The sequence below is a fragment of the Panicum hallii genome, chromosome 3 (genome assembly GCF_002211085.1).
Source record: "Panicum hallii strain FIL2 chromosome 3, PHallii_v3.1, whole genome shotgun sequence".
NCBI classification, from domain to species: Eukaryota; Viridiplantae; Streptophyta; class Magnoliopsida; order Poales; family Poaceae; genus Panicum; species Panicum hallii.
Window position 1 is genome coordinate 59,964,310 of NC_038044.1, and position 27,526 is coordinate 59,991,835.

Sequence of the window (27,526 nt, forward strand, 5' to 3'; positions counted from 1 at the left end):
AACCTCTTATCATATCGTGTATATATATATCGTATATTTAGATACTAATTAGAAATATTAAATATACATTAATTATGAAACTAATTGCATAAATAGCGAAACTAATTGCATAAATAGAGACTAATTCACGATACGTCCATAATTTGGCAATATTGTACTACAGTAAACATATCTAATGATGGATTAATTAGGTTTAATAAATTCATCTTATGAATTAGTCTTCATTTATGCAATTAGTTTTATAATTATTCTATATTTAATATTTCTAATTGTCTAATTGATGTCCGAACATCCGATATGATGTAATTAAAGTTTAGTCATCTCCATATGGATGTAAATAGATCCTAACACATTAAGACATGGTCTTTGCCCAAAACCACTAAAAAATTGTTTCTCTCAGGGACATTTAAAACTAATTTCTGAAAGCGAGCGAAGGCACATGTAGCGCGGGCGCGATCTCCCTACAGTAGTAGCCCTGCACTGTGAGCCTCCGACGCGTCGCCTTCGTCCCAACCGTCCTGATCAAAGTGCTGAGCCGCTGCCGCCGACGAGCGGCCAATGTAACTCTAACGCCCGACTAAACTTTAAATCCTATTCTATCGGATATTCAATATAAATACTAAATATAAATTAATTATAAAACTAATTGTATAGATGGAGGCTAATTAACGAGACGAATCCATTAAATTTAATTAGTTTATAATTTAACAATATTGTTATATGCCAGCGGTAAATTAATTAGACGTAATAGATTTATCTCGTGAATTAATCTTCATCTATATAATTAATTTTATAATTAATCTACATTTAATATTTTTAATTAGTGGTATGCGACGCCTGCTCCATGATGCACAGCAGCGGCGCAGCGCAGTGAAGAGACTGAGCGAGCTGCCCTGCAGGCGGCAACTGCCGTCTGCCGGAACCCCCTCGCCACGCCACGGCTTTGACCGTGCGCAGTGCAGGCACCGTCTCCTGGCAGCAGAGGCGGCATTGAAGAGTCGCCTGCGCCGCGCCAGAGTTCGGAGACGCGTGTGCATGGCGCCTCCGCTCTGCTCCTCTCCCGCATTCAAATCGCACCCGGCTTGTCGTGGTAACTCGAGCCAGCCTGGGCGTCCAGATCCCTCTGGAACGGTCTGGATCGGATCGCCATTCTGGACGGCTCCGCCCCCGCTGCCGATGCCGGCGGCACACCGCTCCGACGCGGCCTGTGTGCAGCGTGTCAGGATTCAATGCTGGGTGTGCTTCTCGGTTGGTTGGCCGGTTGTGAGCTCGCCGTTGGAGCTCTGCCGTCGTCAGCACCGCATGGTCTCGCTGACGGACAGCCCCGGCGGCGGCGACCAGGTCAAAACCCGCCTTTCCAGAATAGCCGGCCGTCCTCTCGTGGACGACCGCCATGCCGTCGTCGACGCGGAGATGCAAGCTAATCCTAGCGTGATTACTTGTAATCCAAACAGGGACGATGAGCAGTGCGCCACCTGCTCAACGGGACGGAGCCGGAGCGCGACGCGGATGCACTGCCCACGGCGAAGCTGCCATGAGCTGGTGGGGCAGCTGGTTGGCATTCAAGCCGCGGCACCACCGGCCTCGCTCCCCTCACCGCTCCCCGCCCCCCGTCCCCAACCAACCGCGCCCCATTTATGTCACTCCGGGCGGCCGGCGCACGTGCGGCGGTCGGATCCGGGATCGACGGCCGCCCGCCGCCGCCGTCGCTGGATCCGCCCGACGCGACGCCCGCAGGCCAGCCCGTGTCACGGCCGAGGCGGAGCACCGTCGCGATCCCGTCCGGGCCCGGCCGGCGATCGTCTCCCCGTCTGTCCACTGCAGCGAGACCGCGACTGGAACTCAACTCATCCTGATCCTCCATGCGCAAGAAAAAGAAAATCCTTTTGGATAGTCTCGTCATGTTTAACATAAAAAAAATTGTTGCTTGCTTGCTGGTGCCGTGTCGACGTCGTGGAGTGGAGGACGTGCCACGGAGCCTGTAGCGTCAGTGGCGTCCTGAGTGTGAGTGTGGAAGTGACAGAGGTGGAGGTGAGGTCTTCCAATGACACCACCAGATCAAGATCAAAATCAAAATGAATTCATTCCCCAAGGGAAAGGTGATGGGAGATCGCATTGCGATGGCAACTCCCAACCACATCCCAACTAAGGGTGTGTTCGTTTCCTGGGGCCTAAATTTTAGAGGGGTCACATCAAAGAGAATCTTGTTATTTAGAAGTATTAAATAAAGTCTAATTACAAAACTAATTGCAGAACCCCAGTGCTAATTCGCGAGACGAATCTAACGAGGTATATTAGTCAATGATTAGTGGATGATTACTGTAGCATCACTGTGGCAGATTATGGATTAATTAGGCTCGTTAAATTTGTCTCGCGAATTAGCACCCAGCTGTGAAAAAGTTTTATAAACACATTTTATTTAATACTTCTAAATAGCAAGATTCTCTTTGATGTGATGGGTCTAAAGTTTAGAGGGTAGGAAACGAACAGGGCCTAAATTAGGTTTCTTTCTTTTTTCAGAAGAACCCAACTAAATTCACCTTGTACATGAGCTGGGACACTCCTCCCGTCTCCGGCGATCTCTCCTATATAAGCGGACGCCTCGCTCTCCCTTCTCCGAGCACGCCATCCTTGCCTCCAACTAACCCCCTCCACCCGCTCACTGCTCCCACACCACTCCGCCGCCGCCGCCGGCGTCGCGTCTCCTCCATTCTTCCTCCTCCCCCAGCACCACCGACGATGACGCTGACGATCCCGGAGGACGTGCGCGCCAAGGCGGAGATCTACGTGGGCGACGCGGCGGGGCAGGAGAAGACCCGGTTCCTGCTGCAGGAGACGGGGCTCCCCAGCGGCCTGCTCCCGCTCAAGGACATCGTCGAGTGCGGGTACGTGGAGGAGACGGGGTTCGTGTGGCTCAAGCAGCGCCGCAAGGTGGACCACTACTTCGCCCGGGCGGGGCGCCACGTCTCGTACGGCGCCGAGGTGTCGGCGGTGGCGGAGAAGGGGCGGCTCAAGAAGATCACCGGGGTCAAGGCCAAGGAGATGCTCATCTGGGTCACGCTCCACGAGATCTGCGTCGACGACCCGCCGCAGGGGAAGCTGCACTGCAAGGCCATCGGGGGCCTGTCCAGGAGCTTCCCCGTCGAGGCCTTCGAGGCCGACGGGCCGCCGCCGGCCGCCGCGGCCGCGGCTGCCAGGGCTGTTGACGTCGCCGGCAACGGCAACGGCAACGGCGCTGCGGCGAAGGAGGAGGTGGCGGCCAAGAAGGAGGGCGCCGTGGAGGAGGAGAAGAAAGAGGAGGCCCCCGCCGCCGCCGGGGAAGAGAAGAAGACCAAGGAGGAGGAGGAGAAGGGCGACACCGCTGCGGCCATTGACAAGGTCGAGGAGAAGCTCAAGGAGATGAGCACGGAGGTGCCGGCGCGCAAGCACGCCGACGCGGTGGCCGCCAAGAACTGATACCCTTTCCGCCCTTCGCCATTTACTGCTACCGCCCATCCACCATTATTCACAGCTACGAGCTACCACCACGTCAGAGAGAAGAAAAAAAAAGGAGAAGACCTCCCTAGTTCTGCCGTCCATCAGAGAGACAGAGACGACGACGAGGAACCGCGGCGAGATTGGGGGAGCTCGCTCCAGCTCCATTACTCCGACCACCAGCACTGTTCAGTTTCGTTCCGAATAATCCACGCACACACGCATGTACGGTCCGTTTTAATTTCCCTGCCGCTATAAAACCCCCCGAAAGTACTATGTATCGATCGATGGTGTTCTTAATTCCGCTCGCTGTGCTGCCGTGTTCTTGATGATGTCCGGCCACGGAGATCGACCGATCGATCAGCTGGCTGCCAACTGCCACTGCGTTACTGCGTCGAGCTACCGCTCGTACGGGCGCTGCTGCTGCCCGCAGCTTTAATTTGAACGCATCGATCGGTCGGCTAGGTTGGATTAACTGGAGCAGACGACAGAGCTGCCGTCGGCCGTGGCCGTAGTTCTTGTGCGCTCGTCAGGATTCAGGAAGAAGGGCTCAGCTCTGGATGCTGGACGGGACGCGCATTCAAGCGGCGGCGGGCTGGATTTGACCCCGGATAGATCGCCGTCGCCGTCGCGGCGGTTGATGTCAGGTGGTGGTGGTGCCCGTCGCCGTCGGGGCCTTCAATAGATTCCGTCTGCGCCGGACCCGTCGCGCGCCGGCGTCGCTGTGCGCGAATGCAACCTGCTGCCCCTGTTCCCCTCTCCTCTGCAGTGCACACCACTGACAGTCTGACACCAACATTTGTCGCCGTTCCGGTTTCTGTTTTCGAGCAACGTCGTCGCTTTGGGTAATAATCTGTTATAATCCAGACCCAATCGTAGCATGAGATACTTCTTTTATCTCTTTAATTAAAATTAAAAGGTATGCCTGGAGAAGTTAAAGTTGAACGCTAAATTTTAGCATATACGAGTATATATATCCATGCTAAAGTTCAGCCTACTAGCCTACTCCATTAGTCATATTTGATGTTTGGATGGTTGCATTTCCGCTTCATCTAGTTACTTTTCCCAATCGACCCCCAAGGTTTTTTCCCCAATGTTAAAGTTTAGTATTTTCATCTATTAGCACTCGGATCCAAACATGATTTAAGTATAGCCCTGCTACAAAGTTTAGTTTTCTTTATAAACGGCGTAGATGCTGTTAGGTTACAAAACTGTGATTAGTAGGTATACAGCTATGCCAAAACATACATGAAGAGGAAATGAATAATGCGTGCTCCCATGCGTGCTCCGGCCACGTGGCCGATACCCATTCGTCATATTAAAGTAAGATTCCGCTTTACCAGGCCGTGATTGATCCACCACAAGACCTAGAAATACCTCCGTTTACTTGCACCTGATGGAGTCCTGTTTAGCGCCAAAAGGAAAAAAAACTCCCGCCTATTAGCGCCAAGATCTGGAGAATGTATACCAGCCATATATAAAGTATATATTTTTTATTCTACAAACATTCAGCCGCAACACACCACTACATCTATTATATCTAAATTCACACATCTCAACGGTAGCTGCAATGGATCCATCACCATTTTCTGCTACTGCTGCACAGGCGAGGGGTTTTGATGATGTTCTGAATCCAACATCGAGTTTCAAGGCTCCTGATCCTCCAAGTAACTAAGAGACCTCTGGGGAAAACCTAGGAACATCACCACAATTGAGAGGGGTAAGAAATATACCTTCATTCGAATTACTCACTTCACTTATATTATCTCTCGTTGTCTATTGATTTCGCACCAAAATTAGGATCTTGAAAATACTTCAGCATCTCAAAATAATTCTTGTCCAGAAGACATGATACCTAAAGTTGGAATGAGATTTATCTCTGAGCAAGAAGCATACGAATTTTACAATGCTTATGCTTGGGAGATAGAATTTAGTGTTCGAAAGAGTGGATTTCATTATCTGGGAGACTCTTTAACTATAAAAACAAGAACATTTTGTTGCTTTCATCAAGGTACACAATTTCACTTTCACTACAACGTTTATCTTTTAGTATTTATCTAATTTTAGTTGACATGTTACACTTACAGGAAAGAGTGCCCCTAAGAAAAAAATCAGACTCAACAGATGGGAATTTACGTTTCAATAGACCTGAGATACGATGTTCGTGTCCATCACGTATGAAGATAAACCTTATTGATGGTTCCTACTTTGTGTACGAGTTTGAGTCCGAGCATAATCATATTCTTGCTACTCCAGAGCAAAGGCACCAATTAAGATCACAAAGAAAATTTGATGAGGCACAAATCTCAAGGATAGAAGTTGCCAAATCTGTAGGCATATCTACAAAAGCAGCTGTTGATTTGTTGGCCAAGAAAGTAGGAGGAATTGAAAATCTTGGATTCACTCATGTAGATGTAAAAAATAGATTATATACAAAGAGATCGCTGATGGTACACAAAGGAGACACTAGTGGTGTTTTGGAATATATGGAGAGAAGATCATCGGAAGATGCTAAGTTTTTCTATTCCATTCAGGTCGATGAGGATGATTTGATAACAAACATTTTCTGGGCAGATTCTAAGATGGTCGCTGACTATGAAGCATTTGGTGATGTTGTTGGGTTTGACACAACATACAGAAAACTAGACGATGGTCGTCCTCTAGGTTTAATTGTTGGGGTCAATAATCATAAAAAGATAACTATTTTTGGTGCTGCACTTCTATACAATGAGACTACTTAGAGTTTTATTTGGTTGTTTAGAACCTTTTTGAATGTAATGTCTAGGAAGAAACCACAAACTATTTTGACAGATGAAGATGCAGCCATGGCTAAAGCAATCAAGATAGTTCTACAACGAACTCATCATAGAATTTGTGTATGGCATATGAATCAGAATGCATGCAAACATCTTGCTGGAGTTGTTGAAGATTATAAGAAATTTAATATTGAATTTCAGAAATGTATTTATGATCAAGAGGAAGAGGAGGATTTTATAAATGCATGGAATCAATTGCTTACCACATTCAAGCTTCAAGGGAACAAATGGCTTCAGCGACTTTTTGATAAACGATATCTGTGGGCACTAGTCTATGGCAGGAACACATTCTCTGCAGATATGGTGTCCACAAAAAGAAATGAAAAGAAATGAAAGCCTGAATAATGAACTAAAATGTTATATTAGTGTAAAGCATGACATGCTAACATTCTTTGGTCACTTTGATAGATTAGTGGGAGATAAAAGATATGAAGAGGTTACATGTGATTTCAGAGCGACACAAAGTACACCAAAGCCGAAGGCAGCAGTGGAAATGTTAAAGAAAGTAACAACAATGTATACACCAGCGATATTCAAGTTATTTGAGGAGCAAGTGCTGCAGACTTTAAATTGTGAACTATTCTACTGCGGTGATGATGGTGCAGAAAAGGTGTACAAAATAAGAGTCTATGGAAAAAATCACGAACATACTGTTAGATTTTCTTCATTGGAATCAACTGTCTTATGTAGTTGCAAGAAGTTTGAGTTTGCTGGCATCTTATGTTCTCATGCACTGAAGATACTAGATGTCAACAATATCAAATCTGTTCCGGAGAAATATATACTAAAGAGATGGACCGTTGATGCAAAAGTCCTACATATAAGCAGCATGTGCAACATACATGAAGATCCTAAAGTGAACATATCAAATCGCTATTCCACTCTATGCAGAATTTTCAACCGAATTGCTGTTCGAGCGTCACAGTTTGATGAAGCATACTCTACTTGTACCAAATATGCAGAGAATTTGGCAGAAGAAATAGAGAAAATGTTGAAAATCAGGTCTGAATCTGATCTGAACAATTCTTCTATACCCCATGGTACGCAGTTTCTATCACTCAACTATGATTCTTCAATTTGACTCTTTAGTTACCATTTAAAACCATTTTGTAGATGACAAAAAAACCAGGTTTTCCCCAGAGATCTCTGAGTTACTTGGAGGATCAGGAGCCTTGAAACTCGATGTTGGATTCGGAACTTCATCAAGACCCCTCGCCTGTGCAGCAGTAGCAGAAAATGGTGATGGATCCATTGCAACTGCCGTTGAGATGTGTGAATTTAGATATAATAGATGTAGTGGTGTGTTCCGGCTGAATGTTTGTAGAATAAAAATATATACTTTATATATGGCTGGTATGCATTCTCCGGATCTTGGCGCTAATAGGCGGGAGTTTTTTTTTCCTTTTGGCGCTAACAGGACTCCGTCAGGTGCAAGTAAACGAAGGTATTTCTAGGTCTTGTGGTGGATCAATCACGGCCTGGTAAAGCGGTGTCTTACTTTAATACGACGAATGGGTATCGGCCACGTGGTCGGAGCACGCGTGCGGGAGCAGCCAAGCCGCGCCCACCCATCATCAAAAAGCTAGGGTCTCGGCCCGGTGGGCCTCACGGATGGGCCGGGGGCCCGTCGAGGAGGCGGCTTTTCAATTTAGGCCAGCTTGGGCGGCGGCAGGATCCACGAGTCGCCGTAGACGAAGTGCGTGCCGGTGAAGGGCTTGGCCTGGACGTCGTTGAGGATGAGCGACCAGCCGATGCGCTTGTGCGCCAGCGCGCCGGGCCCCGAGCACCTGTACTCGCCGTAGTAGATCCCGCTCCGCTCCGGCGTCTGGATGTTCCAGCCGTCCCACCCCACGGGCACCACCTCCTTGCCCATGTCGGTGTACGAGTAGACCACCCGCGACGAGTCCCCCCACGCGCGGCCGAGGTAGATCTGCCCGGCGCCGGAGATCCGGCACCGGAGGAAGGAGAAGCCGCTCTCGATGGCGCCCACGATGCTCTTGGTCCGCTGCTGCGCCGTCAGCACCGCCACCTGCTTCGTCACCGACACGATGGCGCAGTCCTCGTAGAGCGACCGCCCGAAGCCGAAGATGAAGTCGACGCTGCCCTGGATGAGGCAGCCCTTGAAGTAGTGGAGGCCCTTGTGGTCGTACAGCGTGTCCTGCCCGCCGTCGATGGTGCAGTTGTAGAAGGCGGCCTTGCTGCCGAACACGCGCAGCGCCACCGCCTGCCCGCCCTTCTGCCCCGGCGCCGCCATCGGCGCGTGGTTCTGTTCTACACCATCACCCACAGCCGCAGGCATGCAAATGGTGAGTCGGCCGGTCGATTGAACGGGATGCAGGATTGGATTTGGTTGGGTGCTCGTAGATGATAGACTTAGACGTACCCTGAAGACGATGCTGGAGGCCAGGAAGTAGTCGGACTCGATGGCGACGGTGGCGCTGCCGACGGTGCCGACGGGCGCGCCGTCCTTGCCGTGGGTCGCCGCCGTGTCGTTCCACATGATCACCGGCGGGTACTTGGGGTCGCCCAGGAACGTGACGAAGTGCTTCGTGTACGGGACCAGCACCTTCTCCCTGCGTTAATTGGTTGCATTCATCGCCGTTGGCCATTGACGACGGCCCGACGACGACGACGTCCATCGATGGACGACGAATAATTAATCAGCGCGCGATCGATCGGTTATTACTTACACGTAGGTGCCCGGCCGGATGACGAGGATGACCCGCTTCTTGTTCTTCTCCGGCACGGCCTTCACGGCCTCGTTGATCGTCCTGAACTTGCCCTTGCCGTCGGCGCTCACCACCCACCGCACGGCCCCGGCCTCCGCCGCCGACAGCTCCGCGTCCACCGCCGACATGCCCGTGCCGTTCTTCACCTTCGCGGCGTAGATCTGCTTGTTCACGGCGTAGCTCTCCACGTTCTCGGCGATGAACTCGCCGAAGCTGCCGGGGCCGCCGGAGCCCGCCGGCGCCTTGCCGTTGGCCCCGCCGGCTCCGCCGTTGTCTATGACCAAGCTGTTGGACTGCTGGCCGCCGCCGCCGTTGCCGACGAAGAAGCTGGTGGTGGCCTGCTGGCCGCCGCCGCCGCCGGGACTCGGCTTTTTCGCGGGGGTGTTGACGGCGAAGCTGGATTGCTGCGGTTGGTTAGCCGACGCCGGCGGCGACGAAGCAGCCACCGAGACGAACGCTGCTAGCAGCAGCGCGAGAACAGCCACGGTGTCCCGATCAACAACAGGTGAGGGAGCATAACAAATGTGCCCCATGGCTGAATGCAACAAAGAGATTATGAACAGATTGATCGAGAGAGAACGAAGACGACCTAAATTGACTAATTTTTTCTAGCTATAGCTAGGCATTTCTAGTGATACTTTTTAATTATTGAGAGAAGAATGGGATTGTGAGCCATTGTATTCATAGGCTTGGCGGGGAATGGGAGGATGCATGCAGCAGGATCACTTTTTTCGGTTGGCTGGTCCTCCTTGATCCTTGTAGGAAAGAGCATTGCCTCACCTCTACCTTATTTTTAGCATTGGGGAGTATTAGTTCATGTGGACTTACTAGAACACCATGGCACTGTGGTTGGACAACTAGAAGATGCAATTGCAGAGGGTCAAAATGAATTGGTGATAATTTTGCTACTTTTTCCAACTAAACAGAGGATCATGGATGCAATGGAGAGAAACCAGGCCGGCCCACAATTACTGACTGTGGGCCGAAATACAGGCCCACTAAGTCTACGGGTCAGACTTCACATATTATGGACAAGTATTAACTTTATTTTCCAATTTTCTTTTCTATTCACCTTGTTCTCAATTGCAGCATTCAGGACAACGATCAGCTGTATTTAGCTGAATATTTGTACCTCATTCCAGTATAAAAGATGCTTTTTAATAGCTTGGCCACTCAATTTTGAAGAAAGAGTTTCAAGAACCACTAGAAAACAGCGCGGCGTTGCCGCGCCTTTAGCAAAATATACCTGCAATATACTATATATTTTGAGTGTATATTTCAAATGTTGTATATATTATTTTCAAAATATACCTGCATATATATATAGATCGTCGGAGAAACATCATAATATCATCAGTCACATGTCCAAAGATCGTAACAGTATTAGATAATTAACAAAAGCAGGTGTTGCACATCAGTGCTTCTCATGTCTTATCATGTAGCTATGCACATGCATATAGACATCAAAAGAGTGGTATTGTTGGCACGCAACAACAAAAGACATGCCATATGGTTAAACTGCTAGTCAAAAGGCTTGCTATAGCTACTTCCTTGAATTATATCAGACTTCAATTTTTGCTTTTTTCTTGTGAGCGCATCCTTTTGGTTTTGTTATCTTCTGAAGGATCTTCATTATTATCGTTGATTTCCTGATAAACAGAGTTCTGTAAGTTATATAGTAATTATAAGATATTGATTATTGATACAACAATAATAGTGTACATATTACCTGGTATGATTTTCTAGCTCTCCAAAGCTTCTTTTGTTTGAGCTCTGAGCTTCTTCCCAAATGCTGAAGTGCAGACAAATAAATAGTGAAATGTATGGAGTTAAGAATTATTCAGAAAAGTGGAGCACATAACTCAGTAACGTTACAGGTGTGCATATGTACAGATGTATATAATTCAATTATTAAATTTTGCACAATAGAAAAATAATTACTAATCCATATACTATTAAGGAAAATCTTTGAACCTTGTAATATGAGTAGGCAAATAAAATTCTATGTTGCAGTTTAAATTATGGCCTATAAATGGCACAGAGTGGCAGATTACCGATGTCATTTTACATTATCATTACATGGAGTGCCTGGAAAGGGAATTGAATTTGACATGCAGGAGTGCACCAGTTGTCAGTAACCAGTATTCAGTATGGCAGTTAGCAGATGGTCACAGCATCCAGTACGGCATATGTTCATACCAGATTACAGTCGGCCATGACAGCAGGTGACAACAACGCATTACTAAACGAACTTCTTGGTTCAGTACTCAGCAGGTGAAAAACCAGATAATTAAGAAATCTTGTAATCGAGGGGTTATAAGCTGGAAGTAAACCACCATGTAAGTAATTCAAGAAACAATTCGAAATTCTCCTACTGAAGCACCAATCTATTCGAATGGAACAACAACGAAATGATCCCGTATGTCTGAACAGGCTGACCTACATCCAAGATCGACAAAAGTTTGTGACACCGAGATGGGGAGCACACTACTATTTTTCAACTCTCAAACTATTATTTTTCGAATGGAGCAACAGAGAATTTTGAGTCAAAACAGGCTATTTGCCAAAGTATCACGAAACAATTCTGATAACCTGAACTGGCTGACCTACATCCAAGCAAGCAAAAGTTTGTGACACTGAGATGGGGAGCACACTGTAAGATCATGATGTCTCAACTCTCAAACTGCTTCAGAATTATAAGTGCTGAGGCTAAGCCAAGCACCACTACTGAGTTTTATCAGTCAAAGGAGTTGGGGATACAGCAACACTAAACAATGAGGTGATAGCTAATCAACAAAATATGTGACAGGGCAAATTGATTTAGTAGGAACACATGCAATAGTGTTCAGTTCATATTTTCCCCAATTATATTCTAAAGTTGTTGTGCTCATATTGTGATCTAAAAAATCAGTTCAAAGAGGCCTCAATTCATGCTTCTAAACTATAAGTGCTGAGGCTAAGCCAAGCACCACTACTGAGTTTTATCAGTCAAATATAATAGTGATTGACAGAACTGCAAGCAAGATGCAGGACATATTGAATAAAAGGAATATATATAAATCATACCCAAATGGTTCAATCTCCATATCTTGAGTTTCTCCAGCATCTTGTTCCTGTTCCTGTGAATAGTCCGTGAGCTATGTTAGAAAAAAATAATGATTTAGTTCAGGAAAAGTTTATATTTTGTGGAGAATGAACGTCATATGCTTATCTTGTTACACTATAACTGAATGTGTAAGAATATTACGTACTCATTCTTTTGTGTCTTTAGAAGTAATTGGAATCAGCAATGGTAAATCCTTGAATTCTGTGATAAAAGAGGAGGAGGATTCTGGTAGGACACCTTCATTTGAGCTGGTAAATGATATAATAGGCTCCTTTCCAAATCTTTCTTTTATCATAAGCACTTCAAAGGATGGATCAGCAGCGTTAACACTTTTTTTTTATAGCACTCTTACGATGAAAGCAAATTTGTAGCCTATCCAAGCGGATATCTCTTGTGGTATCTCCTTTGGTTTATATTGCTTAATAAGAGTCGATGCACTTTTTCCTATAAGCTCCATTCCTTTTTTCTCAAAGAACATAAATTCTAGCTTATATGTGTGATCACTTGCAATAAATGGTATTTTGTACCTGAATTAAGAAATATAATATTTTATTAGATCTGATCACAAACAAAAAGTTAGTAAGAATAATCTGGTAATGAAGGTCCATTTGAAATAAATTTATGTAATATATATAACCTATGGATAGCAGTGCAAGGATAATTATTCGCTGTATCATAAACTTACTTCCATTCAAATTGTTTAGATGGACATCCTTCCTTTGCGCATTCATAATTATTTTCTTTTTGAATCATCCTTGAGTTGCAGATCTTGCAAGCTCTATAACACCATGTTTGGTTTTCTGTGATTCCGATAATAGTAGCTGTGCACTGATATCTTTGTCCCTGTATCAAAGTGTAAGAAAACTGATGTATTTTTATTTATGCAATATTTAAATTTGTCTGAATAAATTTTTTTGTCAATTAAAATATTACCATGTCAAGGAAAGGGTCTACATGCTTGAGCTCTTGTAGGGTTCTGTCTTCAAATTTTTGTGCTGCATCGGCATCAAATTGGAGATACGTCTTTTGGATAGGTATAGGATCACTTGGCAAACTATCAACATTTTACTGAATTTTAGGTACTATTTATGGCTAAATAAAAATGAATATATATTTTTTGTATCTTACCTTTTCTGAAAAACCTTGATTTCGGCAATGTCATTTTCGTTGATGTACCAACGACATGCTGAAGTTCCACTCAGAAATGGATAGTGACCTTTGTAGAGCTTCACTAAGGTTCCTACAAATATTGCAATAACATGATGATGTTGACCCATATGTATAACTTGGTCTCCGTCAAATTCCAAAGCTCTTTTCCCTGATAGTGACAACTCAATCGTATTGCCCCTTGCAAAATATGGAAATGTATGTTATAATGGGCAAAATATTTTTGTATACTATTGTAAATATACAGTATAGAGAGAGTACTTAAGATCTTCTAAGAGTATAACTCTTCTCATTTGCTGATCTCATGAAGCTGTAGTAACCTTTGTTGCATTTGTGACTGTTCTGATCTTGGCAATAACATCTGTAGGATATATATATATATATATATAAAAATTATACCAAATATAAAATTAGTGTAATTTTAGTAATGATGATAAAAATAATGATTTAAAAGGGTAGAAAGTATATACCTATAAAACGATCGGTCTTGTTCTTGTATTTCTCCAGCTTATCCAATGGAATTAGTGAGAAAGTATATTTAGGGAAACCTGGAACTTCATCTTTATCTTCAACCACAACCGTCCTTTTGTTGAGCTTGACCATGTAGGCATTGTCAACAACCCTATATGCTAATTTAGCTGGTTCAATTGTTATTTTAGACATGTAAACAATTTTTCTTTCTTGTAGGTGTGGTTTTAAATCAGCAATAGCCTCCGGTGGAATCTCTGCATAGATTGAACTTCCCTATGTATGAATATAAAAAGATTATTAGATGATTCATAAATAAATAATAGATATGAAGATAAATATTAAAAATAAAACAGTAAATAATGACCTAATTAATATAAAAATTAACTACGAAGGTGGGAAGTCTAAAATAGTTAGTAGAACATGGATGTAGTTTGAAAATTTTGAGAGATTTGTAAAATATATTAGTGATAAATTATTGTGGTATATCAACCAGAATATGTAAATGTAAAATATTAGTGATAAGGAACCTTTTGATCTATGAGAACAAGATCAAGATGTTTGATGTCGTTTTGTTCATTCGTGCCTCTGAACTCCCACATTCTTGATATTCGCACATGTAAACTATAATTTAGCCTTCCTGGACGCAGTTGTGATACTGGAGTAATTTCCATCTGCAATAATAATATAATAAAAGATGTCACTAAAATATAGAAAAGAGATTAAGCTTATATTTCATCATTCGAGTGCTGATAGTTCTAAATTGTGATTAACAATTAAAACAGGTCTTGATAGAGGGCATGATCTATTATGTGAACATTATAGCTAGGTAAACATATGCATTGTAAAGGAAGTATAACAGAGGAGTAGTAGAAGTTGATACCCATATAGCGAGATAAAAATTTCAATTATTATGAAATAAGTATAAGTCAAGTACTAATTTGACAATTATTATGAAAATAGCGTGGCGTTGCCGTGCCTTTAGCAAAATATACTTGCAAATATACTATATATTTTGAGTAATATACTATATATTTTGAGTATATATTTTTATACTTCAGGTCTGGTAAAATAATTGAATTTATATTTTGCATGTGTATAATTTAAGGATATCTAGTTAGATAATTTGAAGTATTTCTCTATATACTATGTTTTTAGTTTTGGTTCCACATGATCCATCTGGGTTTTCTATCAATATTTTTAATCCTTTTCTATCTTTCACTCTTGATATAGCAACATATAATTGTCCACGTGTAAATACTGGTTATTTCAAATAGACTCCAACATTTGACAAACTTTGTCCTTGACTTTTATTTATAGTCGTTGAATAACAAACCTTAATTGGGAACTGTCGTCTACATAATGTGAAAGGCCATTTTGATCCTCGCGTTGTTAGATTTATTCTAGGTATAAGTATTTTGTCACCAGTATGTGTACCAGTAATTATAACAGCCTCAATAACATTTTATCCTAGATTTGTGACTATTAGTCGAGTACCATTACACAAGCCTAGACTTTGGTTTAGATTCCTCAAAAGCATTATAGGCACACCAATTTTGAGTTTCAATCTATGAGTTGGGAAATTGTTTGCATTTAAGGAATTTAAATATTCTATTGGATAAAGTATATCAGCATCATTACATGTATCTGTACAGTTTGATATACTGTCAGCGCTAAAATATTCTTTCTCTGAACCTGGTATAAAGCTCATGATATATTCATTTATTTCATCAACTATCTCATTTGTTGTTGCAAGAATTGCTCTATGTTTAATATATTCCGGATCATTAAATTTTGTTTGCAAATGTGGATATGTCGATTCAACTAATATTTTCATTTTATTGTCAGTTGTGGTTATCAATAGATCTGATGGTATTTCCACTATTTTGCAATCACTATCTTCGTCTATATCATTTGTGACACCGTTCGTTCCGTATCCAGTCATTGAATTCAAGAGTTTCATTATATTCAAAAGTATTTGTTTGCAATTTTTTTAAGCGCATATTCTCATGTAAATATAATATTTTGATATGATTCCAAAGATATGACTTTAATATTGATGCATTTATAATTTATGATTTAGATGCATTTTCAATAACAGGTAGTATTTGCTTTGGGTCCCCGCCAAGAACGATAACCTTTCCTCCAAAGGGAATATCTTGTAATTTTGATTCTTTTTCTGATAATACATCTCTTAGTGACCTATCAAAGGCTTCAAAGCATTGCCTATTAGTCATTAATGCTTCATCCCATATAATAAGATCTGTTTGTGCTAATAGTTGTGCTAATTTTGTGCCTCATTTTATTTCACAAACTGATAGCTCATCAGTATCTATTGGAATTTTGAATCTTGAATGTGCGGTGCGCCCATCTGGAAGTAACAATGAAGCCACTCCTGATGATGCAACTGTCGAAACTATTTTTCTTTGTGATCTTAGAAATGATACGATAGTATTCCAAAGAAATGTTTTGCCAGTTCCACCGTGGCCACATACAAAGAAGAAATCTGTTTTTTTCTTAGAACATTGTCAATTATTTTATGAAATGCATTTTTCTGGTCTTTGTTCAATTGAGAACATAATTTATTTGCTTCTATTTCTAAAGAGTGTACATCATATTTTAGTTCTTCTTCTATAAGTTGATTATTATTATTTGTACACTCTATTGATATTTGTGGCAGGTTGTATGTGCATATATTACCTCCATTTCTTGACAATATTTCTTGTAGTTCGTGTAATAATTTCTCTTGCAATTCTAACTCTGTGGGCTGGTAAATATGGGTTTGTATTTGGCAATTAAATGATATTCGATATCATCAACCATTTTTCGCCAATTGTTTTCATAGAATATTCTTTCATCTTGTAAATTGCAAAATAATAACATAGTTGTAAATAGATATCTCAATTGAAGAGATGTAGCCCAAGTTGTTGCTTCGTCGAATGTTTTGTACCATTCTTCGTCATCTTGTAATAGACCACGTGCTGCACAAGCCTCTTTAAATGTTTGATATATATAGTTCCATTGTATGTTCTTAGATCCTCATAACTTGTTGCTCCTTTTACGATCATTAAGAGCATTCGAAGATAGAAGCGTTCTCCTTCTAGCGGATTAACATAGTATAATCGTCCAATTTTGAAGCCACGTTCCCTTTCAATCCACTTATTATTTGTCTCATCCCATCTCCAAAGCTTTGGGAACTCACAGTATGTTAGGTTTCTAGCATTTTCATTTAGTTTATTTGTCTCAAACCATTCTGTTAATTTTGTACTTTTGTACTTAGGATCTTGTATTATATATTTTAAATCGATATTTTCATGCAATTTTATTGTGTTTTGTAGAGGTAAATGCACCGGTAGTCTCTCAACTGGTGGCCAATGATAATGTATATCAAAGCCAAGTAGTCTCCATAGGGAGCCTTGTTGACAAATATATCTAGACTCTAAATACTTTTTAATTTCATTTATATCTTTATCTTCTTGATTTACAAATGAATCATTGTCCTTGTTAATTTTCTCAAAAACTATAGTTGCTTTATCTGGCCCTTTGTTAACATATTTACATAAATATTTAAGCAATTTACTCTTATTCACAAATTCTACATTTATGTGTGCTTGAAATTTCTTTAGGAGAAATAAATTATGTGGAACAACCCATCTATTTTCTAAGTTATGATTGTCTCTTCGTACATAAATATTTGTATCTCTTCTACGATGTTGAATGAATCCATTATCAGTAAAATTAGTTTTGTCTTGGAATTCTTTTGGGTAATATTTTGAGCATTTTCCTTTTTTCATACATGGGCTCTTCTCATTTTTGTTTCCACATGGTCCGTGAATCATATGTTCAGCTACAAGGACATATCCTAATGGATCCTCATTTGGATTAGGTATCTGAGTTGATATCCATGTATCTATTATTTCTGGTGTGATTTGATTGTCTTTTTTATCTAACCAGACTAAGATGTGTACATGTGGTAGTCCTCTTTTTTGAAATTCAATAGAATTTAGAATAGCAATTACTTCTCCAAATATTTTTTTTGATCGTATATCTTCTAATAGCTCTTCTAGTTTCATGTGGAATACACGTACTATTATATCATCTCTATCATTACCTTGCTCGCCCTTTAGAATAGCTAATGTTATTTCAGACCATTTAGTATTACAAGTGAATGTTATAAATAGATCAGGAGGCCCATATTCTCTGCAGATTGCTATACCATCATGGTAATTTTGTATAACATATCTTCTTGATCCTACATGACTTGATGGAAGGAAAACTCTTTTTCCAATTTGATTTCCTTTATTAAGTCCCTTTTTGATTGCATCGAATATGCCTTGAAGATACTCTGCTCTTAACTTGTTTTAGTTTTTTGCTATATACATGAGTCGATCTTCATCTTCGATTGCGGAGCGTCTACTATTGCTTGCTTTGATAATCTGCCATAGCACAAAAATGGATTTGGTTGATTTGGTCTAAAATGCATATGATATTTGTAATATTCATGTGGTGTTACTGTACATCTCTTTCGTTTTGTCACACGCTTGGTATTTATTTCGTGGTAATTTATGCCTAATTGAAATCCTCTTTCCCCATATGGAAATAGTAAAGGATACTGTAGTGCCATATATGCAGGGTGATATATACTTATACGTTGTAGTCCCCTCATTTTTGTACTTACGATAATATCTCGTTTATATTTTTCAAGACTTAGATCACCAACTATGAGCATAGCGAGTTCTTCTGAGTGTGGCATTTCATATTGTGAAGGATCGTCCTTATTTGTTCCAATAATGCGTATACTAACATCTATTCCTTTGTGTTGTTCAAGTAGATCGCGTGCATGTCTAAATACTTTTACTAGTGGATTATATTGGTCTAGCATTTTTCTAAGTTCTTCGACTATAGAAGGATTTATATCATTTGTTTCACTATCTTCTTTATTTAATGCTCGAATTCTATTTTCAATTTTATTTTTTGTATCAAAAATATATAATTCTGCAAATTTGGGATCATCATCTTGTTTAGGTAGTAAGGAACCAATACGATGGTGTATTTGTCCATTTATACGGAAAACATAGGCCCCTTGACCTCTGTTTATGTTTTTATCGATGTTGCCACCCATTGATGTAAAAGCAAACAAACTATTATATTATCGTATTTTCTGCAAAAAGTGTTTTGATATAGTACTTTCTTTATTATTAATTAACATAGAGAGAAATGGTGGTGGTTCTTTATATGGGGGTATTTTAATTTGTCCATATTTACAACATTTTGAATACAATATTTCTTTATTTTTTTCTTGAATCTTCTTTATTTCTTTCGTTAAACCAAAATATGGCATTACAATATTTGCATATATATATTCTGGTTTCCCAAGATATGATCTTCCACCATAGGAATCTTTCAAATGTTTTATATATTCAGATGGGAATGAGATCATGCCATGAGAAGAATATATGTATGGATGTATGTCCATATGCTCCACATGGTGTCTTTTTATTTGGCCCTAATTTTCATTATCATTTTGTATTTCTCGTTTCCTTTTTCTCCTTTGCGTTATCTCCAACCTTTTTTGCATCTTTGTTTTTTGATCAGACTCAATATTGATGTCTGGAAGTGTAAGTTTTCTTTTGCCACGTCCCATATGTGTATTTTTTTATTTATTTTCCTTAAGACTCTTTCTTTATTTTAGTTTAAGAAAAAAGTTTTGTTAGTCAGATGGGGAAAGAAATTTAGAAGTGCACTAATGGATCCTAATAGCTGTATATATGGCAAGAGAAAAATATTAGAGAAAAAATAGTAATTAAATGGTTGGGTGGTATCCGATGCTATTTTAGTATTAGTTTAACTCAACGATTGAATGATTGGTTGCTATCCGATGCTATTTTAGTATGTATGATATGTCTATTTTTATTTTTGTGAGATGTACTTGTAAGCTGAGTGTACGTATGCAAAATTAAAAGTGGGCATCTTATACTTGCAAAGCTATTTATTGTTGCCTTGAGGGGAAAAAAGCTTGAGAGAAAAAGTAGTATATTACTTACTGGTATGGAACAGAATTGTACCGCTGCAAATTTCAAAAGGCTACCTTGTTCTCCAGCTATGTCCTGCGGTGAAAGATATATTAATATCCATAACTCAGTAATTGTATTTGAGAATATGATCACACTTGAAAATAGCTATGCGTGTTTATCTTAGCATGTCAAAGTAAGAATTATATACCAATTTATTGTCAATCCCATTCATTTAACAATATATTGTAAGCCAGTATAAGAAAAACACATGTACAGTTTGAGGCAGTCTTTCGATGAAACAAGCTAGGCAAGTGGCATACGGATGGAAGAAACAGAACACAGGTGCTCGTGCCGTTCTCTGCTTTGGTTGCCATGGCTGGGCTACTGAGCTTTGATGCGGGCAGCGTTTCTGGCTACCACTTCCAAATCCGAAGGCCTGGGGAGGTAAAGGAGAGTGAGGGCAACCTATTTTCGGGGTTCTGGTCAGGGATTAGGGCACGGAAAGGAGGGGGGCAACAGGCGGCCATGGATGCGGCTCTGAAGCTCGTGGGGAGCTCGGCACCGGAAGGGAAAGGGAGAACCTCGGCTTGGGAGAAGTAGAGGTGGGTGTGGAGGTGCTCACCGTCGGATCAATTGAGCTATGGTAGCTGATTGTCGGAGATCGAGGAGGTGGCCATGTTCTGTGTAGCAGCAGAGGAAGAAGAAATTCGAAAAAGGGAGAGGATGAGCGGGACTGAGCAGGGAGCGCACAGAGGCGATTTGGCCCCGTCTGTTCTTTCTATGAGTGCAGGCCGGCCTGCTGCTGGCAGCTGCTGCTCTCCCGTTGGCTGACAGTTCCAGGTCACCATCCTCTTCACCGTCATTTCACCGAACACCTTGAGCGCTCCGTCGAACCGTCCGCTCTGCCCGAAGAACTCCACCAGCAAGGTCCCCAAGTAAGGCTCGCAGTGGAGCAACCCTCTCTTGAGGATGTGATTTGACTGTGCAACCTCATCACCTCCCATCTCTCTCTGATATTTGCTTCATTTTCTGATATGGGTTGATGTGTCTCTGATATGGATCATCAGTGCAGTGCAACACGCTCTCTCTCTCTCTCTCTCTCTCTCTCTCTCTCTCTCTCGTGCGTCCTCACCTCTCCCTTCTCTCTCTCTCGCATGTCTCCTTCTCTGTGCCGCCGCTCCCTCTCTCGCCCAAATCCCGTTCGCTCTGCGTCGTTGGCCCCTCTCTCTCGCCCAGATCCCGCCCCCAATCCCGTGCTGCCGCTCCCTGCACTGACCACCGCCGCCGCCGCAGCTCCCCCTTGCGGCCAGCCTCTTAGCACCCACCTCGCCTCCACCGTGGCCGGATCCACAGATCCACCTCATCTTCGACTGCGGCCGGGATGGTGTCGGCCCCGGGATGGTGTCGCGCGGGGTACATTCGCCGGCCCGGGCTTCCCGGTAAGCTCCGGCCTGATTTTTCAACCCCCCCCCCCCCCACCATCCTCTCTTGCGCGGCGCAGCAGGAGGAGCGGGAGGGTCTACTTTGGTTTTGGTGGCGCTCGGGCGTCGCGGCGTGCGGGCAGGGCTCCCCGCGCCCCCTCGTGCGTCTGGCCTGGGGGCAGCAGGAGGCGCAGCAATTCGGCTCATGGACTGGGGCGGGTCGGTGGGGTCTCGCGCGCGAGGAGCGAGAGGGCATCCGCCGAGCGGCCGGCGTGGGCGCGGGAGGTGATGGGCTCGGGCGCGGCGCGCGCATCCCGTCGAGCAGGCGGCGGGCGTGGCATGATATAGCTGGCGGGAGGCGCGCGGCGCAGGGGCAAAGATGAGGAAGGAGAGAAGGGAAGAGGCGGTAGGAATCTTACCACACTCGCCGGTGTCGACGTTCTCCGGAAGGACGGAAGACGATGGGTCGCTGAGGAAGATGATGGAAGACGATGGGTCGCGCACGTGTTTACCGGAGAAGCGGAGAGGACGAGCATGCGCTGGAGAAATATAAATGAGACGACTAGTGTTTTGCACCGTACAAATGTAATCCAACGCTTGAGAATTTTTTAGCTTACGTGGCCCTATCCACTGCTGAGGAATAGGTTCAAATTTCATATTAATCGATGCTGCCCCGCACACGAGATAAGCACCCCGCATAGAAAAACGTCTAAAAATGAGGTCCAAGTGTGCCTCTTCAACATCTCTGGACCATGATCACAAGAGCGCTCTCCATCTCCCATCTATTCGCATTTTTAGGATTTTCCTCAAACAGCCAAGAGTTCCTTTTTTTCACAAAACGAGGTAATCAAGATATTTTTTAGAGTTATTTAACATAAGTGGCTAATGTTTCTATTTTTTGGAAAATGTTGGTTGGGATGTGCTTTCCCTATCGGGCTAAATTATACTATAAAGCCTTCCACCATTTGAGAAAAAATAGTAAGAAAAAACAATAACCTTGCATTGGTACAGCCAAGCAAGAATAACTTGTCGGTCCACTAATAAAAAAATTGGTTCCAAAATCTTAGGAACAAGAATATCATCCACGATATATGTAGCTACTCCTTCCGTTATATATTATTAGTTATTTTATTTCTACGTTTATATATTTTACTATGCATCTAATAAATATAATATATATTTAGGATGCATTGTATTACTCCTTCCGTTATATATTATTAGTTATTTTATTTCTACATTTATATATTTTACTATGCATCTAATAAATATAATATATATTTAGGATGTATTGTATTAAAAACTAAAATAACTAATTTAATTTAGGATAGGAGTAGCTACATCAACTGCTGCCGTGTCTGTACTTGTTCCAGGCTTTTACAAGCCAGCGGTGACCTCGCTACCGAACCATACGATCCAATCCACTCGAGCACTCGCCCATCATCGTGCTCTCCTACCCGTACGGCAGGACGACAGCGACGGCGACCGCGCCGACCACCGCGGAAAAAGCAGCGCCACCCGGCGACCGGAGGCGGCCACGCGCTGACCGTGCGAAGCTTAGCTTAGATCCCCGGCCGCCGTCAATTAAGCCCTAATCGCGCGATTAATCAGCAAATGATGGCCGTCGCTTTCAGGCTCAGAAGCTCTCGTGCCGAGAGATGCGATTGACGTGTTAAACTAGAGATGGAGCTCTCGCACTTCGACCGTTGACTGTGAACGGCCGGGCGGGCCCGTGATGTGCGCGGGTCGGATGACGTGGCCGCTCCGCCGCCGGCCGGCAGCCGCCGCGCCGCCCCTTCGACGGACCCCGGTGACTTTGTGCTGCGAGTCTGTGACCGTGAGCTTAGCTGGCCGTGCTAACTTCGACAGTTCAATTCGAGCACGTGCTGCTACTACCAGTTTACCGCCACGTTCCTCTGCTACTTTTTTTTTTTTTTTACGCCGTTGAGAAGCTCAGCTCGTGCACGTAACGCATTTGATAAATAAAAAAAACGTACGAGTTCAGTACTGCTTTGACTTGGTCACTTTGACCCTATTGCCCTTCAGCGTGTCCAGCAATAGATTCCTTAAGCCCCGGGCATAGTGTAGGGAGGTCTTTTTTTTTTGTCTCCATTTATACCTCTTTCTTTCAAAAACAATAGAGATAAAGCTAGCCCCTTGTAGGTGTATTATAGGAATATAGTGCTCTCTTTTTTATCATTTTGTTTTTTAAAATATGACAATTCGCACAAGCTAATTGGTTTAAAATAAACTATTTAATTTATCATGGACGTCATATATAATTAAGAAATGGACCTAGTAGTAATTTAACCGATGGTTACTTACAATATTAGATTTTAGGTTCCAACTAAGCGTAGCTCAACTGGTTAGATTTCCACTCCCTCTCTAGTACTCAACTCAGCAGCATTGGTGCTCGAGTTTTACTCATATATTCTAGGGGTTAACGACACTATTCTTTTACCTAAGCAACGTGCCGTTAACAGCGAGAAGTATCTCTTGCAGATGCTTATAACGATGTGTGTATACATTTATAGAAGTAAGTTTGCATACGCGTTTATGAGCATATGCGTATGTTGTGTTTCGCATGTCAGGTTGGGTAGAGAACCGTAGCTATTCACCACGTCAGTTCCCATCTTTCTTTCTTTTCTATGGTTTCAACTTGGCGCGCGTGCGGTGATCTCTCACACCCTCGGCATCGCGTTCGCGTATGTATGAGATTTCAGATTTTTATCATCCTTCCAGTGCAAAAACGTGCAAAGCTTTTGCATGTTAACAAAAAGTTGATGCCAAAGGGAGGCGTTGAGAAGCGGACAGGTGCATGACATCTAGCCCAGATGCCTAACACTCTACCTCTAACCACTTGCTTGTCGATCAAGGTCAAGCAAGTGCATATGCAAGCTCCCAGATTAGGGGTTTTTGGCGCCCAAGCTTTTCAAGGAACCGTAAAGCAGGCTTTATTCCTTCCAAATCTGCTTGTCGAGTGCCCCTGATGCCATTAGTGGCATGAGCAGATTCAGAAGCAATTCCATCAGCTCTTGCAGCAGCACATGCTCAATGCCCTCTGCGAACTGGAAAAGCTCTAGATGCACCAAAGCTACGGCTGGGGATTCCCACACGTGGTTCGGGGAATTCTAGTGGAGGTTGATCGAACAGATGATCTTTGGGAGAATCTCTTGCTGGCCAGGAGTTGGAGCTAGGTGCAGGCCGTGCATGCATAGATGCAGAGTGTTGTGACTTTGTGATGGAGAGTCTTTGTGTGATGCGGATTGAAGACAAAAAGTGAGTCCTCTACTGTGTGCCTTATCTTTCTCTTCCGGGCTTCTCTCCTGCTTTCTTCTTTCACATTGTGAGCAAGGCAGATATGGGTGGAGTTAGTTCTCCTATCTAGCTGGTGGTGTATGGTGCAGATACTTTCATCCTTTTTTTCTTGAGAATATATTATTTTGAGCTAGCAAAGTCTCTCTCAGAGTCTCAGTGCAATGCTGGGGCGGTACACATGTCTGTTGTGTTTTCTAAACAAAGATGGTTAATTACTGATCAAATATTAATAAAAAAATTAAGGTAGGTTGATTGGATTAGTTACTCAATACAACAGCAAGTGCCTCTATATATATATATATCACCTATTCTAAGTAGATAATGGACTAATACATATATCACTTCTTGAACTTGCAAATAACACCGATTTTGGGGACAGACATGCATTTTGGACGAACACAAATAAATGCCCAAAATCAAATTTTCATTACCAATAAGGCAATAATCTATACACTTGTACATTGCACAATGTTCAACATCAAGTCATAAACAATGCCCTCCTTTCAACCTCTATAAGAATATGAATCTTAAGAGGCAAAAAAAGAAGAAGAAATAAAACCCACCCAAAAAGGTATAAAAGGGGGTATATACAAACTCTCTTATACAGTATCTTTTGGAGTTAGAATATATACTAACTATATATATATATATGATTTCCTTTTCTTAAGTTATCTAGTAGCTATCAACACCACTCACTAATCGTACTATATTCCTTTTTAATTTCAACCCTTTGAAAAAGCATAAAATTGCTCATTGGATCTTCCAGATGTCCTCCAAGGCCCAAAAATTCTCGGTAATCATGCCCTCGGAGAATCCTTGCACCCACCCACTGAGCTCCGGGTCCTGAAACTGGCCGCCGCCGGCAGCCTGCGCCACCGCAGCCGACTGATCGGCCGCCGCCGGCCACAGCCCTTGGTGGTTCGCCTCGTGCGCCGCCCAGCAGCCCCCGCCGCCCACGACCGCCATCTCCCCGGCGTGCAGGTTCGCGTAGAGCCCCCCCACGTCGTCGTACGACTCCGCCGTGGTCGCGAAGGAGTCCGAGGACGAGGTGATGACCATCCCGGCGGACAGGCCGTGGGCGGCGGCGGCGACGTCGGCGGCGTGCTGTTGCTGCGCATGGAGGACGCGGCGGCGGTGGTCGTCGGCGTCGACGAGGTGTGGCATCCAGAGGTAGCGCATGGCGTCCTTGAAGCGCTTGCTGTTGGCGTCGCAGTTGAGCTGCTTGGCGTGCTTCTGCACCCGGGTCCTCCAGTAGTTCTTGATCTCGTTGTCCGTCCTACCCGGCAGGTGCTGCGCGATCTTCGACCACCTGGTGGATTTTTTTTACAGGGTCGGAGGACCAAAATGCAATTAGATGTGATGCTCAGGGTGGAATGGAACAACTGTGCAAGAACTTTCTAGAGAGAGAAGAAGCAAAGCCAAAGCTACATCTAGAGAGAGAGAGAGGCGTGCAGCTTTGAGACTCGTGCAGCTTTCAAATGCACAGTGCTGGAGCGAAAGTGATGGGCATCTCTGTGTGCGTCCGTTCCTGCATCCACTTTGAGAAGATGACTTGCACGGTCCGGACTTCGCCTCGTGCCGTCGTCTACAGGTAGCCGTACCGTGCACGTGCGTACAGTTACGGTCGGTGACGGGCGCGTGTACGTGGACACGTAGGCCGCCGTCGAGTGGCCGCTAGGCGCTACAGCTATCTAGCCGGCGTCCACACGTACGGGTCTAAAAACTACCGCGCGGCGCGTCCACCTCACCGGCTGATAGGACGCGCGTGTGTAGTAGTAGGCACGTGCACGACGTCGCCGCCGCACGCGCGGCCATATGGCCGGACGGCCGGCCGTCGTCGGGGAAGCCGGCCGGCCGGCCGGAACAGTGACGGTGGTGTGGTAGATGCTACTGATCACGAGCTAGGCCGGAGGAGGTGATAGTGATTGGGCGATTTGATTATGAGTTGGTGATGGTTGATTAATTACCGGTTGCCCCAGCGGGTGTGGAGGTCGAGGATGAGCAGCTGCTCGTCGGCGGTGAAGTTGCCGCGCTTCACGTCGGGCCGGAGGTAGTTCAGCCACCGCAGCCGGCAGCTCTTGCCCGTCCGCTTCAGCCCTGCATGCGCGCGTAGAGCTCGATCGATCAGCCATGGATGGAAGAGATGGGGAGAGGGGTGGTGGCCGGCGGGCGCGCTTATAGCAGTGGCTAGCTTACCGGCGGCGCGGGCGAGGGAGTTCCAGCGGCCGTCGCCGTGGTCGGCGATGTAGTTGACGAGGGTGAGGTCCTCGTCGACGGTCCACGGGCCACGCCGGAGCTCCAGCTGCTCCTCCTCCTGCGCCGCCCCTCCGGGCTGGCCGTGGTCGTCGTCGAGCTCAACAGGAGCGCCCGGGGAGCACGCCCTGCTCCTGCTTCTCTGGGGTTCGGCCATGTTCGTTGTTGACTATTGAATCACTTGTAGAGAGAGAGAGAGAGAGAGGGTTCGTATCTAGCTATAGCTTAATCAAGAAGTGTTGGGGGAGATAGAAAGAGAAGATGGATTAGTGGGAGAGGGATGGCAACTGGCAAGTCCTTTTTATAGCCAAGATGAGAGAGAGAGAGAGAGAGAGCGCATGTGAGGGAATTTAGCCTGTGTTCGAAAGGTGTGAGAAACAAAAATGAGATGGTTGCCTTTAAGCTTACTTCAAATTTATATCTGCTTCGTTCATAGCCCACTTGAACGGTTACAAAGCACAGCTTGGATCTTTTTTCGAGCAGGCGCGACGCCGTTGGATTGCGATCTAACGGCTGGAAATGATGATCGCATTGCGTACTCCAGTCGATTTTCTGTTGACTGAAGACAAGCATCTTCAATTCCTTTTTAGTTTATATCAAACTTGGAGCTACAACAATTCAATCTTAATTTGCATTTGAAAGTAAGTTAATTTTCAGCCAAAAGGTTTTTTTTGACTGCCAGCTAAATGTCCCTCGAGCAAATAAAAGTTTCTAAGATTTGAATGAATGTTCACGCAACGTACAGTTTATAAGAATCCTTTTG

At 43.8% G+C, this 27,526-nt stretch overlaps 3 protein-coding genes and 1 pseudogene across 3 annotated transcripts; 1 reads left to right on the plus strand and 3 right to left on the minus strand.

Moving 5' to 3' along the window:
* Positions 1-2,532: 2,532 nt before the first annotated feature.
* LOC112887956 lies at positions 2,533-3,777 on the plus strand. The gene has a single exon (XM_025954256.1). The coding sequence runs from the start codon at positions 2,548-2,550 to the stop codon at positions 3,454-3,456; it is 909 nt and encodes a 302-aa protein (XP_025810041.1). The 5' UTR covers positions 2,533-2,547; the 3' UTR covers positions 3,457-3,777.
* A 4,161-nt stretch (positions 3,778-7,938) lies between these two features.
* Positions 7,939-9,552, minus strand: LOC112885576 (putative pectinesterase 63). The gene is made up of 4 exons (XM_025951162.1): positions 9,371-9,552; positions 8,981-9,256; positions 8,674-8,863; positions 7,939-8,556 (listed from the first exon to the last, which is right to left on the minus strand). Exons 1-4 carry the CDS (start codon positions 9,550-9,552, stop codon positions 7,939-7,941), a joined length of 1,266 nt encoding a protein of 421 aa, XP_025806947.1.
* A 2,641-nt stretch (positions 9,553-12,193) lies between these two features.
* Positions 12,194-20,525, minus strand: LOC112888103 (annotated as a pseudogene).
* A 4,388-nt stretch (positions 20,526-24,913) lies between these two features.
* Positions 24,914-27,088, minus strand: LOC112888104 (transcription factor JAMYB-like). Its single transcript, XM_025954455.1, has 3 exons — positions 26,707-27,088; positions 26,478-26,607; positions 24,914-25,819 (listed from the first exon to the last, which is right to left on the minus strand). Exons 1-3 carry the CDS (start codon positions 26,918-26,920, stop codon positions 25,261-25,263), a joined length of 903 nt encoding a protein of 300 aa, XP_025810240.1. The 5' UTR covers positions 26,921-27,088; the 3' UTR covers positions 24,914-25,260.
* Positions 27,089-27,526: the final 438 nt, after the last annotated feature.

Bases quoted from the DNA above. Each gene is read 5' to 3' on its own strand.
- LOC112887956 (XM_025954256.1), top strand. From the start codon at position 2,548: ATGAGCTGGGACACTCCTCCCGTCTCCGGCGATCTCTCCTATATAAGC.
- LOC112885576 (XM_025951162.1), bottom strand. From the start codon at position 9,552: ATGGGGCACATTTGTTATGCTCCCTCACCTGTTGTTGATCGGGACACC. The intron at 8,864-8,980 runs GTAAGTAATAAC...CAATTAACGCAG, and splicing joins ATCCGGCCGGGCACCTACGT to GGAGAAGGTGCTGGTCCCGT. The intron at 8,557-8,673 runs GTACGTCTAAGT...GGTGTAGAACAG, and splicing joins CCTCCAGCATCGTCTTCAGG to AACCACGCGCCGATGGCGGC.
- LOC112888104 (XM_025954455.1), bottom strand. From the start codon at position 26,920: ATGGCCGAACCCCAGAGAAGCAGGAGCAGGGCGTGCTCCCCGGGCGCT. The intron at 26,608-26,706 runs GTAAGCTAGCCA...GCGCGCATGCAG, and splicing joins CTCCCTCGCCCGCGCCGCCG to GGCTGAAGCGGACGGGCAAG. The intron at 25,820-26,477 runs GTAATTAATCAA...AAAATCCACCAG, and splicing joins CACACCCGCTGGGGCAACCG to GTGGTCGAAGATCGCGCAGC.